The following is an 18,051-nucleotide window of genomic DNA, read 5'->3' on the forward strand; positions in this document are numbered from 1 at the left end:
TCACCCCTTTCCCTCTAGAAATACTTACTAGTTAGTACCCTTTCCCTCTAGTAAATCCTTACTATTACCCCCCATCCCTCTAGTAAATCCTTACTAGTTACCCCCCATCCCTCTATAAATCCTTACTAGTTACCCCCTTTCCCTCTATAAATACTTACTATAACCTCCCTTCCCTCTATAAATACTTACTATAACCTCCCTTCCCTCTATAAATCCTTACTATAACCTCCCTTCCCTCTATAAATCATTACTATTACCGCCTTTCCCTCTATAAATACTTACTATAACCTCCTTTCTCTCTATAAATCATTACTATTACCCCCCTTCCCTCTATAAATCCTTACTATTACTACCCTTTCCCTTTATAAATCCTTACGATTACCCCCCATCCCTCTATAAATCCTTACTATTACCCCCCATCCCTCTAGAAATCCTTACTATTACTCCCCTTCCCTAAGTAATTCGAACTATTTCGTGATTTCCCTATAATCTTTTTCAATAGCCTGAATAGAATAGAATGACTTAAATTATAATTGTCCAAATTTTTGATACTAGACTACAAAGTGCCTCATTATCCCCGCAAATTTCAAAATGACCTCCTGAGAGTTAATTACCCTCAGGTTGTAAATCTCTGCAATGAAATTTGTATTACAATTGTTCTTATTTTAAATCTACTCCAGATACAATAACTAATATTTAATCTCCAAGTGAATCTAAAGTCACCGGAAACATACAAAGTTATTATTTTGTCCCTTGTCAATTAAAATTGCTATATTTTTCTATCATTATCATTTTTATTTATCATAAAAGCAAGATGTTTCAGGTCACTTTTTTGATTTGACTGAATGAATGCGGCCTCGTATGAGTATAAAAAAAATCGGTCAATAGATGTCACATGGGGATAATCGAACCTGTTTGTTTTTATGATATTCCAGTCAATCAGTAGACCGTACAGAAAGTTTCTAATTTGATTTCCAAATGACTGAGATCTTGACTTTTACTTTCAATCTACTTTCATTTTATCTATATCTCACGGTTGTTTGTATTGTCTGCTATTTATAGTAACGGTAAACATTGTTATTTGAGCAATATCTGATCATTATTGACCCTGGATAACACTCTTTACTTCTGAAAACAATTCTTCAATAAATCTGTGAAAACAGTCAGTCAGTGGCTGTCACTGGAACAAATAAGATTGATGACAAATATAAAGTATTGAAATATAAATATCATTTCACTCTCAGCAACCAAATAATATCAAAATACATCAAAGATGATTTATGTTTTAAAAATGGGATAAAAGTTGAGGTGCAGCATTTGATTATCATTAATCCTGAAAACTGAAGCGAACGTTAACTTGTCATCTACCAACAAATACCTAGTCTGTGATATCAGTTAGCTGGAAGCGAATGTTAACCTGTCATCTACCAACAACTACCTAGTCTGTGATATCAGTTAGCTGGAAGCGAATGTTAACCTGTCATCTAACATGAACTACCTAATTCGTGATATCAGTTAGCTGGAAGCGGATGTTAACCTGTCATCTAACATGAACTACCTAATTCGTGATATCAGTTAGCTGGGAGCGGATGTTAACCTGTCATCTACCAACAACTACCTACTCTGTGATATCAGTTAGCTGAAAGCGAACGTTAACGTGTCATCTAACATGAACTACCTAGTCTGTGATATCAGTTAGCTGAAAGCGGACGTTAACCTGTCATCTAACATGAACTACCTAATTCGTGATATCAGTTAGCTGAAAGCGGATGTTAACCTGTCATCTAACATGAACTACCTAGTCTGTGATATCAGTTAGCTGGAAGCAGATGTTAACCTGTCATCTAACATGAACTACCTAGTCTGTGATATCAGTTAGCTGGAAGCGGATGTTAACTTGTCATCTACCAACAACTACCTAGTCTGTGATATCAGTTAGCTGGAAGCGGATGTTAACTTGTCATCTAACATGAACTACCTAGTCTGTGATATCAGTTAGCTGGAAGCGGATGTTAACCTGTCATCTACCAACAACTACCTAGTCTGTGATATCAGTTAGCTGGAAGCGAATGTTAACCTGTCATCTAACATGAACTACCTAATTCGTGATATCAGTTAGCTGAAAGCGAACGTTAACGTGTCATCTACCAACAACTACCTAGTCTGTGATATCAGTTAGCTGGAAGGGAATGTTAACTTGTCATCTACCAACAACAATCTAGTCTGTGATATCAGTTAGCTGGAAGCGGATATTAACTTGTCATCTACCAACAACAACCTAGTCTGAGATATCAGTTAGCTGGAAGCGGATGTTAACTTGTCATCTACCAACAACTACCTAGTCTGTGATATCAGTTAGCTGAAAGCGAACGTTAACTTGTCATCTACCAACAACTACCTAGTCTGTGATATCAGTTAGCTGAAAGCGAACGTTAACTTGTCATCTACCAACAACAACCTAGTCTGAGATATCAGTTAGCTGGAAGCGAATGTTAACTTGTCATCTACCAACAACTACCTAGTCTGTGATATCAGTTAGCTGAAAGCGGATGTTAACCTGTCATCTAACATGAACTACCTAGTCTGTGATATCAGTTAGCTGGAAGCAGATGTTAACCCTAGTCTGTGATATCAGTTAGCTGGAAGGGAACGTTAACTTGTCATCTACCAACAACAATCTAGTCTGTGATATCAGTTAGCTGAAAGCGAACGTTAACTTGTCATCTACCAACAACTACCTAGTCTGTGATATCAGTTAGCTGGAAGCGAATGTTAACTTGTCATCTACCAACAACTACCTAGTCTGTGATATCAGTTAGCTGGAAGGGAACGTTAACTTGTCATCTACCAACAACTACCTAGTCTGCGATATCAGTTAGCTCTAAGCGAACGTAAACTTGTCATCTACCAACAACAACCTAGTCTGTGATATTAGTTAGCTGGAAGCGAATGTTAACTTGTCATCTACCAACTACTACCTAGTCTGTGATATTTGTTAGCTGGAAGCGAATGTTAACTTGTCATCTACCAACAACTACCTTGTCTGTGATATCAGTTAGCTGGAAGCGAATGTTAACTTGTCATCTACCAACAACTACCTTGTCTGTGATATCAGTTAGCTGGAAGCGAATGTTAACTTGTCATCTACCAACAACTACCTAGTCTGTGATATCAGTTAGCTGGAAGCGAACGTTAACTTGTCATCTACCAACAACAACCTAGTCTGTGATATCAGTTAGCTGGATGCGAATGTTAACTTGTCATCTACCAACAACTACCTAGTCTGTGATATCAGTTAGCTGGAAGCGAATGTTAACTTGTCATCTACCAACAACAACCTAGTCTGTGATATCAGTTAGCTGAAAGCGAATGTTAACTTGCCATCTACCAACAACTACCTAGTCTGCGATATCAGTTAGCTCTAAGCGAATGTTAACTTGTCATCTACCAACAACTACCTAGTCTGTGATATCAGTTAGCTGGAAGCGAATGTTAACTTGTCATCTACCAGTCATTGTAGGTGAAACTATATATAAACTGAAATGACCGAGTAACTAATAAAGTGTAACATTTACAACTCAATAATAACATAGTTAGTAACTAAATATCGATTAAAATACACACTACCAATAACCAGTTTTAAGTCAATTTGAAAATTGAGAGAGCGGAAAGTGACTAAGTAGTTAATGATTGTGAATTAAAGCGACACTTTCAAGGACACACACTTTATCTTAAAAGATCTTCTTGAAACCTTTCTTTTTACTCTCTTCAACATGGACTGGTTGAGTGACTTGACGTCAATTCTGATCTCTAATGTTACTTTGTGTTAGATGGTTATCAGAAAAGGTCTTCAAAAAAGCACTGGCGTAGAATACAAATCAAAAAATTTGTGAGGGTCCTTTTTCTTCAGAAGAAGGTAAAACTTCATTCAGTTTGATTGTATTTTACTTTGACTGATAAACGAAATGATTATATTAATCCTTCGATGATATATTAGAAGCACAAGTTATGGATTAAGAAGATAATTATATGAATGGATACTTCTAGAATATTTATTACTTTCAATGTTTCAATATGATTCTTACACTGTCATCAGAAATATAATAATACTTCTAGAATATTTATAACTTTCAATGTTTCAATATGATTCTTACACTGTCATCAGGAATATAATAATACTTCTAGAATATTTATAACTTTCAATGTTTCAATATGGTTCTTACACTGTCATCAGGAATATAATAATACTTCTAGAATATTTATTACTTTCAATGTTTCAATATGATTCTCACACTGTCATCAGGAATATAATAATACTTCTAGAATATTTATTACTTTCAATGTTTCAATATGATTCTCACACTGTCATCAGGAATATAATGATACTTCTAGAATATTTATTACTTTCAATATTTCAATATGATTCTCACACTGTCATCAGAAATATAATAATACTTCTAGAATATTTATTACTTTCAATATTTCAATATGATTCTCACACTGTCATCAGAAATATAATAATACTTCTAGAATATTTATTGAAAGTAATAGAAGTATCCATCCATGATAATTGTCTTATTTATCTATAGTTATTATGTAGTCGTGACTGTTTGACTAGTTCACATTACAGTGAATCGTGTTTTTCGAGGAAATTATTACAAAAAAAAAACAAAGAATGGTGTTGAATAACAAGATCGTTTCAAAAAACAAGTTGCCATCAGGTTTGATAATTCTATAATAATTACTGCCTTGCAAATTGATGCTCCAAAAAATATGATCGTTCGTACTTTTTTTTCTTGTCATTTCATATTCGCAACTTTCATTATACTACAGCAGTGTTATTCGTGTAATCACCATTATCTATAATAAATGACCTATATAATGATGAACTCTAATTAACAGATGTAATTAATAACTCTTTAGAGTGATACACTGTATGATAGATATAATAATACTGAGATGGGTTTTACTTAGGTGATTGGAATAGTTCTCTGGTATGAAATTATAAATTATAATATACGTTCTAGCCTTTGAATGGGTATACATGTATTGGTATATCTAGATATTGGTATATCTATGTATTGGTATATTTATGTATTGGTATATCTATGTATTGGTATATCTAGGTATTGGTATATCTAGATATTGGTATATTTATGTATTGGTATATCTAGATATTGGTATATCTATGTATTGTGGTATATTTATGTATTGGTATATCTATGTATTGGTATATCTATGTATTGGTATATCTATGTATTGGTATATCTAGGTATTGGTATATCTATGTATTGGTATATCTATGTATTGGTATATCTAGATATTGGTATATCTAGATATTGGTATATCTAGATATTGGTATATCTATGTATTGGTATATCTATGTATTGGTATATCTAGGTATTGGTATATCTAGATATTGGTATATCTATGTATTGGTATATTTATGTATTGGTATATCTATGTATTGGTATATCTATGTATTGGTATATCTATGTATTGGTATATCTATGTATTGGTATATCTAGGTATTGGTATATTTATGTATTGGTATATCTAGGTATTGGTATATCTAGGTATTGGTATATCTATGTATTGGTATATCTAGGTATTGGTATATCTATGTATCGGTATATCTATGTATTGGTATATCTATGTATTGGTATATCTAGGTATTGGTATATCTATGTATTGGTATATCTATATATTGGTATATCTAGGTATTGGTATATCTATGTATTGGTATATCTATGTATTGGTATATTTATGTATTGGTATATCTATGTATTGGTATATCTAGGTATTGGTATATCTATGTATTGGTATATCTATGTATTGGTATATCTATGTATTGGTATATCTATGTATTGGTATATCTAGATATTGGTATATCTATGTATTGGTATATCTATGTATTGGTATATCTAGATATTGGTATATCTAGATATTGGTATATCTAGATATTGGTATATTTATGTATTGGTATATCTATGTATTGGTATATCTATGTATTGGTATATCTAGTTATTGGTATATCTAGATATTGGTATATCTAGATATTGGTATATCTAGATATTGGTATATCTAGATATTGGTATATTTATGTATTAGTATATCTAGATATTGGTATATTTATGTATTAGTATATCTATGTATTGGTATATCTAGGTATTGGTATATCTATGTTCATGTATTGGTATATCTATGCATTGGCTAAACGGGCTAAAATGGCTCACTTTTAACATTCCGAATAACTTTTCATAAAAAAATCAACGTTTGGTTTGAATGTAAGGGAAAGAGAAACGGATGTAGTGCCGTATATATTCATCTAAGGCTTTTAGGTTTATTAACTAATCGGCTACTGAATCCAACTTTTAACTTGACCAATCCTTTTCATAAACTAGTTCGTCTGTAAATAAGTATTTTACGAAACTTCAAGTTCGATACGGCGTTTTTAAGTTTCCAGATCGTTATTCGTTGTAAGTATCTCGCAGTTGCGATCAAAAGACTTGTTCTAAAGTTCTTTGAAAACAGTAGTAGTAATTCCAAAAACATTCAAATTGTTAAACATTACACCATTTTTCATTCTTATCTTGATATATATTGAGTATATAGTTCCTACAATACACAGAATTTATATGTTTCATCTTGAATTCAAATATCCAAATTAAAGAAACAATCAATCATTTTAAACGTCACAGCACCAATTTTTTACTTTCATTTTCTTCGTTCTGACAAGATATTTTATGCTGTCATCTCTTTTTATTTCAATTAAAATAATGATAATCGTTATTCCAATACAAAAAAGCCGAACGAATAAAGGTTGAACGTGCTAAAAAGATTATGACATCAATTTTTAACTGACATTCTGTTTATTATCTTTCTCCCTCGTGAATGTGACATTTTATTTTCAAAATGTCAGATTTATTGGAAAGTAATGGATAGTTGTTATTTTAAAGCCCCTTACACTTTCTCTTACACATTAACTTTAATAAACAGCTTTGAAGTTGATTATTGAAAGTGTCCTGATTGTTTCAAGTATGCCATGCCAATAATCAGTTTAAAGATCAAATTTGTTTAACTATTATGGTCCGTCTATTGGATTGTGTAACCACCCATTATGTATAGGATATTGGTAACCGAACAACATTAAACTAATAACTAGATAAAAACTCGACACAGAATCTAATAACTCCTACATTTTAACCTACAATCATTACAAAAAACTGATATGGACCATTTCATACTGAGAAGCGCTTCTTCTTAAAACTGATTATCAAAGCGAGATTTTTTATTTCATGATTAAAAACAGCAATTAATCTCAGTTTAAAAAAGTTGAGAGGTTGAACGTTTGTCATTTAGATTCAGATGGAGCATTGTTTTAGTACCGCCCTGCTGCTTTTACCAGGAGAGTCGTGTTTCATTACTGTCACGTAAACGATTAATAAACGTAACGTGATTAAGTGAAGCACGAGGAATAAATCAGTATTACTATAATTGATAAGAACCCTTCTTTAATAGACTTGATAATTACTACAGCGATTTCTCCCTAATTCACCTTGATTCGACTTGACGACCAGAATCTTTAAAATAGTCACATTTAATTGTCAACTGGAAATTTTTCTTTCATAAAATCTTTCTTAAAACACTCAAAGGAACAGGTGCGTTAAGGAGGACGGCTGAATTGAGACTTAATTCCATAATTCCCTTTTAAAAAATATCCAAAACTAGGAATTTCTTTTCAGTCTATATTATTTTTGCTATGTATGGCAGAGTCTCAAGAAAGAAGACTCATCTTTTTAACTTTCAAACTAAGATAATTCTAGAGAAACATATACTTGAAGGCTTAACTTTCGACGGTGATCGCATCTGTCATTTTAATTATAAACGGAATACACGAAATTAAAGACCATTTAAATGTAGTATAGATAGATATTACTCGGTACTCTCAGATAACATTTTTTATACAAATATCATACTAACTTATGTTTCATGTAGCTTTTCTGAATTCAATTATTGGTAGAATTTCTCACAACGTTGAATTAGTCGAGCATCGAATCGTGGTGACGAAGATTTTGAAACATAGTCAATATTAATAAAATATACTGTTATCAATATCGTTAGCTGTATAGAATTTCAAGTTGACTGTTTAGAGTGTATTTAGAGTGTGATCCGGACGTTATATCTCACCAGCCTGACGTTATAATATCTCACCAGCCTGACGTTATAATCACAAGCCTGACGTTATAATATCTCACCAGCCTGACGTTATAATATCTCACCAGCCTGAAGTTATAATATCTCATCAGCCTGACGTTATAATATCTCACCAGCCTGACGTTATAATATCTCACCAGCCTGACGTTATAATATCTCACCAGCCTGAAGTTATAATATCTCACAAGCCTGACGTTATAATATCTCACAAGCCTGACGTTATAATATCTCCCCAGCCTGACGTTATAATATCTCACCAGCCTGACGTTATAATATCTCACAAGCCTGACGTTATAATATCTCGCCAGCCTGACGTTATAATATCTCACCAGCCTGAAGTTATAATATCTCACAAACCTGACGTTATAATATCTCACCAGCCTGACGTTATAATATCTCACAAGCCTGACGTTATAATATCTCACCAGCCTGACGTTATAATATCTCACCAGCCTGACGTTATAATATCTCACAAGCCTGACGTTATAATATCTCACCAGCCTGACGTTATAATATCTCACCAGCATGACGTTATAATATCTCACCAGCCTGACGTTATAATATCTCACCAGCCTGACGTTATAATATCTCACCAGCCTGACGTTATAATATCTCACCAGCCTGACGTTATAATATCTCACCAGCCTGACGTTATAATATCTCACCAGCCTGACGTTATAATATCTCACTAGCCCGACGTTATAATATCTCACCAGACGTTATAATATCTCACCAGTCTGACGTTATAATATCTCACCAGCCTGACGTTATAATATCTCACCAGCCTGACGTTATAATATCTCACCAGCCTGACGTTATAATATCTCACCAGCCTGACGTTATAATATCTCACCAGCCTGACGTTATAATATCTCACCAGCCTGACGTTATAATATCTCACCAGCCTGACGTTATAATATCTCACCAGCAAGACGTTATAATATCTCACCAGCCTGACGTTATAATATCTCACCAGCCTGGCGTTATAATATCTCACCAGCCTGACGTTATAATATCTCACCAGCCTGACGTTATAATATCTCACCAGCCTGACGTTATAATATCTCACCAGCCTGACGTTATAATATCTCACCAGCCTGACGTTATAATATCTCACTAGCCCGACGTTATAATATCTCACCAGACGTTATAATCAACCATGTCAATTGGTTCCATCTATTCCTTAGAAACAGAAATAAGGTTAAAATATTCAAATCGATTTTCCTTGTTGCATCTTTAATTTGAACTTTGAAATATGTCGATTGGCATCCAGACCTTTTTTTTTTTATCTCATTCTTTATTCAATTTGTCCCCGAATGCTTCAACGTTCTTTCTCACAAAAATATTTTTCATTATCGAGTGAAAACTACTTCATCTCCAGCAACACAACAAATATAAAATAGAGTGAAAACTACTTCATCTCCAGCAACACAACAAATATAAAATAGAGTGAAAACTACTTCATCTCCAGCAACACAACAAATATAAAATAGAGTGAAAACTACCTCATCTCCAGCAACACAACAAATATAAAATAGAGTGAAAACTACTTCATCTCCAGCAACACAACAAATATAAAATAGAGTGAAAACTACCTCATCTCCAGCAACACAACAAATATAAAATAGAGTGAAAACTACTTCATCTCCACCAACACAACAAATATAAAATAGAGTGAAAACTACTTCATCTCCAGCAACACAACAAATATAAAATAGAGTGAAAGCTACTTCATCTCCAGCAACACAACAAATATAAAATAGAGTGAAAACTACCTCATCTCCAGCAACACAACAAATATAAAATAGAGTGAAAACTACCTCATCTCCAGCAACACAACAAATATAAAATAGAGTGAAAGCTACTTCATCTCCAGCAACACAACAAATATAAAATAGAGTGAAAACTACTTCATCTCCAGCAACACAACAAATATAAAATAGAGTGAAAACTACTTCATCTCCAGCAACACAACAAATATAAAATAGAGTGAAAACTACTTCATCTCCAGCAACACAACAAATATGAAATATTCTCTCATTATTGAAAAAATAAAAATAAAAATGAAAAAACGTATGTTGAAGTGTCTTTAGATCATTCTGTGGATTGTTTGATTTGAATCTCTATGAGTTTTTAACTACTACCGAGTTATGCCGAGTTATCGACACTCATCGAATGATAAACAAGTTAAAGTTAGTCGAAAGAAAAGGGTCGACTCCCCTTTACTTTATCAACGCCTTGTGTCCAAGAGAAGAATATCATTACTTTCTGAGTATTTGTTTATTTGTAAAAGAAAGAAAGAAACAATCAACAAGGATAACAACATAGATTCATGAGGATCCGTTCTATCAACTGATCCTTGGCCAAACATCTTGGCATTGATCTTTCCCAGATGTTCGGTACCCATTTATAACTCGGTAGAAACCGGATAATAGAATTTGTCAGTTACAATGTAAATTATAAGATGTTATTAAAATAAGGAGAGAATTGATAATGTTCATAGATTCTAAATTCAGTCACATTGTAGACTATCTCCAACCATCGAGCAGGGATCTTGTGAGAATTAGCTTTTACCAATACATGTACATTGTTTTGGATATCGGGTTTCGTTTTGTGGTCGGATCGTTACTATTTGAGTTTTTTTTTTATTTATATGTATCTGTGTTATTTGTACAGGGCATTTTGTTTTATATTGAACTTAAAAATCATTGCTTTAGTTTCAAAATAAAGATATGATTAGATTCCGATGGAATGTCCACAATATGTCAAATGATGTCCTCTCCGAACTTAAAAAAACATGCCGACATCATTAAGACGTAATATGCTGATCAAGGTCACCAGGGACGGGAAATGACAGACAGAATTTCTCGTTCTGGGCGAAAAAAATCGTTTCGGTTGAATTAACTCGGTTGAATTAACTCCTCGTTGAATAAAAAATCTATTCAAATGTTAATCAATCTCTTTTCTTGTAAGATCCATGATGTTTCCGTGAGTTAATACATGGTTCGTGAAATTGTGACAGAGGAACCACCGCAATCAAACTGGTATAAAAATACATGGTTCGTCAAATTGTGACAGAAGAACCACCGCAATCAAACTGGAATAAAAATACATGGTTCGTCAAATTGTGACAGAAGAACCACAGCAATCAAACTGGTATAAAAATACATGGTTCGTCAAATTGTGACAGAAGAACCACCGCAATCAAAATGGTATAAAAATACATGGTTCGTGAAATTGTGACAGAGGAACCACCGCAATCAAAATGGTATAAAAATACATGGTTCGTCAAATTGTGACAGAAGAACCACCGCAATCAAACTGGTATAAAAATACATGGTTCGTCAAATTGTGACAGAAGAACCACCGCCATCAAACTGGAATAAAAATACATGGTTCTTCAAATTGTGACAGAAGAACCATCGCAATCAAACTGGTATAAAAATACATGGTTCGTCAAATTGTGACAGAAGAACCACCGCAATCAAACTGGTATAAAAATACATGGTTCGTCAAATTGTGACAGAAGAACCATCGCAATCAAACTGGTATAAAAATACATGGTTCGTCAAATTGTGACAGAAGAACCATCGCAATCAAACTGGTATAAAAATACATGGTTCGTCAAATTGTGACAGACCACACACCGGAATGAAACGGTGTCTTCCCACTTCGCCCCTTCCCATTTCGCCCCTACATTATTTCCTTTTCGTCCCTTCTCCATTTCGACCCTTCCCGTATTGCCCCTTGCTATTTCGCCCCTTCCATTTAAATAATACAATTATGCTTATTCCGATTTTAATTCCGGTCCATTTTGGTTCTATGATTTTGGAAATTTGATAAAAGAACACTGGAATGGCAAACCACAAACAAAATTATGATTATTTTTCAAAAACTTCAACTAGTTGAAATTATAGGTTACTGTTTGAGGGCTGCTTATACCTTTTTTCAAATTTGTCATATATCAATTGCAAAAAGGAACGAACTGGGAAATAGGTGGGCATAAGGGGTTAGTGTTAGGGTTAGGTTAGGGTTAGGGTCGAAATGGGAAGGGGCGAAATGGGAATAAATAGGGGGCGAATTGGGAAGGGGCAAAGCGGGAAAGGGTGAAATGGGAATAAACCAATAAGATAGTATAGAAACGAATGTGTGGTACTTACCCAACAATAAAGTAAACATATCAGAGACAGCTAGACTAAGTAGGTAGTAATTAGTGGCGGTATGTAGGTAACGGTTTTTACCTATTACTATACACGTCGACAAGTTTCCTATAACACCTGTTACAAATATAGCACAATAAACCACTGTCAGGGTGGCCACAGACACCGTGCCCTGTCTCCTCTCTCCCATCTCCTCATTCAAAAACTCTTCCTTATCAAACACGTCACTTCCGTTTTTTACACTCTCTAATGTTAGAGTCAAAATTGTGTAATTCGAATTCAAGACCGCCATTTTGTTTTTAAATGCACTTACTTAAATCACACTAGAGTATTAACGGACATTCGAATATAAATCATAATTAAAATGTCAATACTTTATACATGATATTTGGTTTTAAATCCAAGTTCTCTAATTAATGGTTGCAGAAAAGTAGGACGTAAAACTCTATTCATTTCATTTCATTTCTAACTGATGGAATAATTAACTGATTAATTAATCCTACTGTATTCAACCCCTATAGTCATGTGTAATCCTCTCGACATTAAAGTGTATGCCTGAGATCTTAGTTTTAATCCTCTATTTACTTAGACATGATTTTTCTCTGATTTTTACAATCAACAGCTATTCTACATTGTTATTTTATAAATTAAGGATTTCACCCTTCAATAACACACTACAGCCCCCTCACATTCCTGAAAACTACAGACGTAAAGTTTCAATATTTTACCAGAAATTCAAGCACTGCAAACTTTGTGACGAGTCGTTTGATGATTTCGTATAATTTAATGGTCTACTGCTAGCAACCTACGTTCAAATTCCAAACGGAACTCACACGAAACGTCAATTAACCTAATTTCTATTAAATTGTTTTCAAACAAATTCTTAATTGGTATTTAATCAACTCCTACTATCTTGTCCAATGACAGGCGAGAAATCTGCTGTAGGCTTTCACTTCCATTTATCAACTACTAAAAGTAGAAGGAAAAATTTCACAGGAATATCAGGCGGTGATTACTGGATTATTCCATTCAATAAACTGTCCCAATATCAACTTGGCCAGTGTTATTTCACACTGTCAACTATATTTCAAGTCTGCTTCATTGATTTTGTCGGCTATTGGATCTTGATTTAAAGGGATTGTAAAGAGTTTTTTGTAAACTTTTAATGTGTATCATAGACACTGATAGCACCCATTTGCACCAATTTTCAGTCAGGTGACTATAGTTACTGTTATTATAGGAATTGTTAACTGGATATAAATTTCCTATAAAGTGATAAGAGCTTTTACGATGTTGATGTCGTAAAATGTTTAGTTTTAGCGGAATTGCAAGAACCACAGACGTTTGTGGAAAACTAGAATGGTGTAAATTGAGGCTATTTGTAAATGGAAAGTTTACAATAAAAAGCCTTACAAGAAAGTTTAGTTAATCAAAATCCCGTCCAAACTATGGCAAAATTGAGAGTAAAAGTTGTATAGTAGTGGACTCCTCTAAATAGCAGTACCATCAACACCTCTTTATAATGCTTTAAAGGATTGACTGTCGATTCTGCGCCTACATCGTCTCGTCATTTCTTGTTGCTCAGGTTTAAATGATAAAGAATCAAATTTTACATAGAAATTATTATCAGTTTCTATTCTGCCTGAATTACACTAACCTAAATTATTTTGTGGTTTACTTACATTATTTTTATTTTCCATGTATTAATTCTTATAAAATAACTTCACACCAAATTGATTTATAGAAAACCTTTGATTCTATCCCTCTCTTCAAAATCGTTTATGTTTGCAGTCTCGCTTCAATTTTAACCACAATGATTTATTATTAAGGCCATTTCCACTAGAGCATGTAGTCGCCGTCAGCAAGACAGATGAGACAGAAACCATCAGATAGAAATAGATCATTAAATTTCTAGTTTGAGGTATATATTTGATATTTCTTATCTAATACTGTTCTAATACTTCAGATGACTATTTAGATATACATATTCAAGACTCAAATCAATCATAGGAAATGCCTATTGTTTCTCTTTTAGATATTTGTTTTGTATTGTTTATAAGAAAACATTTTGATTTTTTGCGTGCTATTTGCATTGTTATTGAAGCAGAGTGTAGGATTTCTACCACTTATAAACAGACACTATTCAACTCGTTAATAAAACACTTGACATTAATTAACTAATTTTCAGACTGTCCACAGATAATGTTAAGAGCCTGTTAAACTTATTGTAGTATTTAATACTATATCCCTTAAACCGAAAACATTGTTTACTAAAGCTAGGTTTACCAGAGCTTGGTTTGCTAGAACTAGGTTTACTAGAGCTAGGTTTACTAGAACTTGGTTTACTTGAGCTTTGTTTACTAGAACTAGAGTATGGTCTCCTAAAACAACTTGGTTTGCTAGAGTTTGGTTTGTCAGAGTTGGGTCTCCTAGAACAACTTGGTTTACTACAGTTTGGTTTACTAGAATGGTTGCATTCCGCGATAAATATTATTACAAATCTGTTTTTTTCATTTTGGCTGATTTGTTTGGTCAGGCATAAATTGATCTGGTTGTATCTCATGATTTTGACCTATATAGTAGTGGTGATTGTTGCACGCGAAGCAGACCATGCTTTCATTTTTCAAAACACATTATGGTACTTCTCGTTGGAGGACTCCACTACTATAGTACTTTTACTCTCAATAATTACTATTGGTTAGAAGGAATTGTTGTTTTTACTTTCTGACATATATCTACATCAATACCATTTAAATTCCGATAGAAGTCACGTGACCCATCTCCCGTGATGATGAATTGGTACCAAACAGCTTGGAGCATGTTTTTATTTTCCACTGGATTGTAAAATTGGCAGGAAACGGAATATCTTGCTGTGCTTACTCCGGAAAAAATAAAAAATACTAAAAACAATTCAGAGTTCTCTAAGGAAACTGACTGTTATTATTTACGATTTGACCACATTCAGTTTTAATCAATACGAATAATGAACATTGGAATCGCCGGACTGAAATATAAAATAGAGGTAAAGAGGCACTATCAGTCATTTACTAGTCCATATAGTCAACTAGAATCACATTATACACTCCAATAACAACCTAATAGTTGACTAGAATCACACCATACACTACAATAACAACCTAATAGTAAAATAGAATCACATCATACACTACAATAACAACCTAATAGTAGACTAGAATCACATCATACACTACAATAACAACCTAATAGTAGACTAGAATCACACCATACACTACAATAACAACCTAATAGTAGACTAGAATCACATCATACACTACAATAACAATCTAATAGTAGACTAGAATCACACCATACACTACAATAACAACCTAATAGTACACTAGAATCACATCATACACTACAATAACAACCTAATAGTAGACTAGAATCGCATTATACACTACAATAACAACCTAATAGTAGACTAGAATCACATCATACACTACAATAACAATCTAATAGTAGACTAGAATCACATCATACACTACAATAACAACCTAATAGTAGACTAGAATCGCATTATACACTACAATAACAACCTAATAGTAGACTAGAATCACACCATACACTACAATAACAACGTAATAGTAGACTAGAATCACATCATACACTACAATAACAACCTAATAGTAGACTAGAATCACATCATACACTACAATAACAACCTAATAGTAGACTAGAATCACATCATACACTACAATAACAACGTAATAGTAGACTAGAATCACATCATACACTACAATAACAATCTAATAGTAGACTAGAATCACATCGTACACTACAATAACAATCTAATAGTAGACTAGAATCACATTATACACTACAATAACAACCTAATAGTAGACTAGAATCACATCATACACTACAATAACAACCTAATAGTAGACTAGAATCACACCATACACTACAATAACAACCTAATAGTAGACTAGAATCACACCATACACTACAATAACAACCTAATAGTAGACTAGAATCACACCATACACTACAATAACAACCCAATAGTAGACTAGAATCACACCATACACTACAATAACAACGTAATAGTAAACTAGAATCACACCATACACTACAATAACAACGTAATAGTAGACTAGAATCACATCATACACTACAATAACAACCTAATAGTAGACTAGAATCGCATTATACACTACAATAACAACCTAATAGTACACTAGAATCACATCATACACTACAATAACAACCTAATAGTAGACTAGAATCACATCATACAACTGATGGAAGTAAGATTATGTCGATCCAACACAAAGTTAAGTTCTGTAATAATGGGAGAGAACTCAATATTATTAACTATACAGGGAACAAAATATGCGGTATCGATACAATCTTTGGTAAAATGAGGTGTAATTTTTGTTCAGTAGACCATTCTTTTTTGCGATGCATAATACTTTTTGATAATGAATAAGACTTAACTTATTTTTATGATTGGTGACTAAAACAATGAGAGAAATTTGTCATACTTTTGATTGAAATAACTGCTTCATCATTGAACGATCTACAACACTTATATTAAAACAATTACTACTAATGAATGTCACTTTCCGTTAGAAAGACCACAAACCCGCTAAGAAATTCAGGCCCATACAGAAAATGAAGCTGTACCGCGCTATATTTGATATCAATAATAATATTTATTCGTACATTGATTAAATATTATAATTATAATACACAGGAACACACAAAAACAAACATATACACAATACAACAACAATTTAATTTACACAGAGTTAATAAATGATTTAACATAGGTTCTTTGTTCTCTAAGAGATATGATGGCACCAGCTATTTGTATATGGTCTTGGCTATCAACGTTAACAAAATGATCAAATCTATCAAGTCAAGCGGATGTTGATAAAATGTAGTGATCTACTTTCATTTTGGCTAACTCAAGATTTTCATGGTCATCATAATATATTGAATTTTTGTCCAGAAACCTAGCATTGGCCAGGCTTTTATGTGACACATTGGAAAGTTTTAAACGCAATTTCTTATAAATTTCAATAAATTATAGAAGGTTGAATTTCATGATTTCATGATGGCAAATGAATTACCGGTTTGAGTCCGTTTGTATTGTAATAATGGGAGAGAACTCTATTTTATTTACTGTTATATGTTGGCCATCTGGACTCACTCCACTAAAACATTTTATGCAAATGATTGTATGGGAATGTAGTCCAGGCTATTTTTAGAAATCTTCTTTCTCTCTCCCTTTTGGGGTTTTTGCCTGCCTATTTTTGGGTACAATTTGGTCTAGATTTGGAATTTGATGTCTGAAATTGCATTATCTTTCAGATTTGGTGAGATGATGAGAGACTTAAAGGCGGAAGGCTAATTCTAAAAATAGTCGAAGAAGACAAGACTATTACTTGATGAATATTCACTAAACAATCTTACAAGTACTCAGCCATTCGTGGCCAACTTTTGAATAAAGTATTTGTCCATCATAGGCATGTACATTATAGCCCCGTCACACCGGACTGCGACCATGTGCTATCTAACGGCGTCTTGAATGTACTAGGTTGCGGTCAAACGTGAGGAAAACTAGAGAAAAAATAGCACCCATGGGCTACTTGAACATTGTTTGTAAATATGGTTTAATAGTTATTCAAAGCGAGAGCTACAGATTGGA

The 18,051-nt window shown here is 33.3% G+C and overlaps 3 protein-coding genes across 3 annotated transcripts in view; 1 reads left to right on the plus strand and 2 right to left on the minus strand.

Moving 5' to 3' along the window:
* LOTGIDRAFT_144597 (hypothetical protein) overlaps nucleotides 1–12,669 on the minus strand; it is a gene marked incomplete at both ends in the record, with an annotated part of 40,671 nt that extends 28,002 nt beyond the window's left edge. Inside the window, one exon of the mRNA XM_009055474.1 lies at nucleotides 12,395–12,669. Within this exon, the coding sequence (XP_009053722.1) occupies nucleotides 12,395–12,669 (275 nt within the window). The remainder of the gene's footprint in view (nucleotides 1–12,394) is intronic.
* Nucleotides 12,670–15,578: 2,909 nt separating this feature from the next.
* LOTGIDRAFT_144587 (hypothetical protein) lies at nucleotides 15,579–16,478 on the minus strand (the record flags this gene model as incomplete). The annotated part of the gene is made up of 4 exons (XM_009055475.1): nucleotides 15,579–15,640; nucleotides 15,671–15,724; nucleotides 16,133–16,186; nucleotides 16,259–16,478. Coding segments are annotated over 4 exons (390 nt in total), but the record flags the coding sequence as incomplete, so codon positions are not given.
* A 145-nt stretch (nucleotides 16,479–16,623) lies between these two features.
* On the plus strand, nucleotides 16,624–16,827 carry LOTGIDRAFT_144591 (hypothetical protein; the record flags this gene model as incomplete). Its single annotated transcript, XM_009055476.1, has 1 exon — nucleotides 16,624–16,827. A coding segment is annotated over one exon (204 nt), but the record flags the coding sequence as incomplete, so codon positions are not given.
* Nucleotides 16,828–18,051: the final 1,224 nt, after the last annotated feature.

The sequence above is a fragment of the Lottia gigantea genome, assembly GCF_000327385.1.
Source record: "Lottia gigantea unplaced genomic scaffold LOTGIsca_244, whole genome shotgun sequence".
Lineage (NCBI taxonomy): Eukaryota > Metazoa > Mollusca > Gastropoda > Lottiidae > Lottia > Lottia gigantea.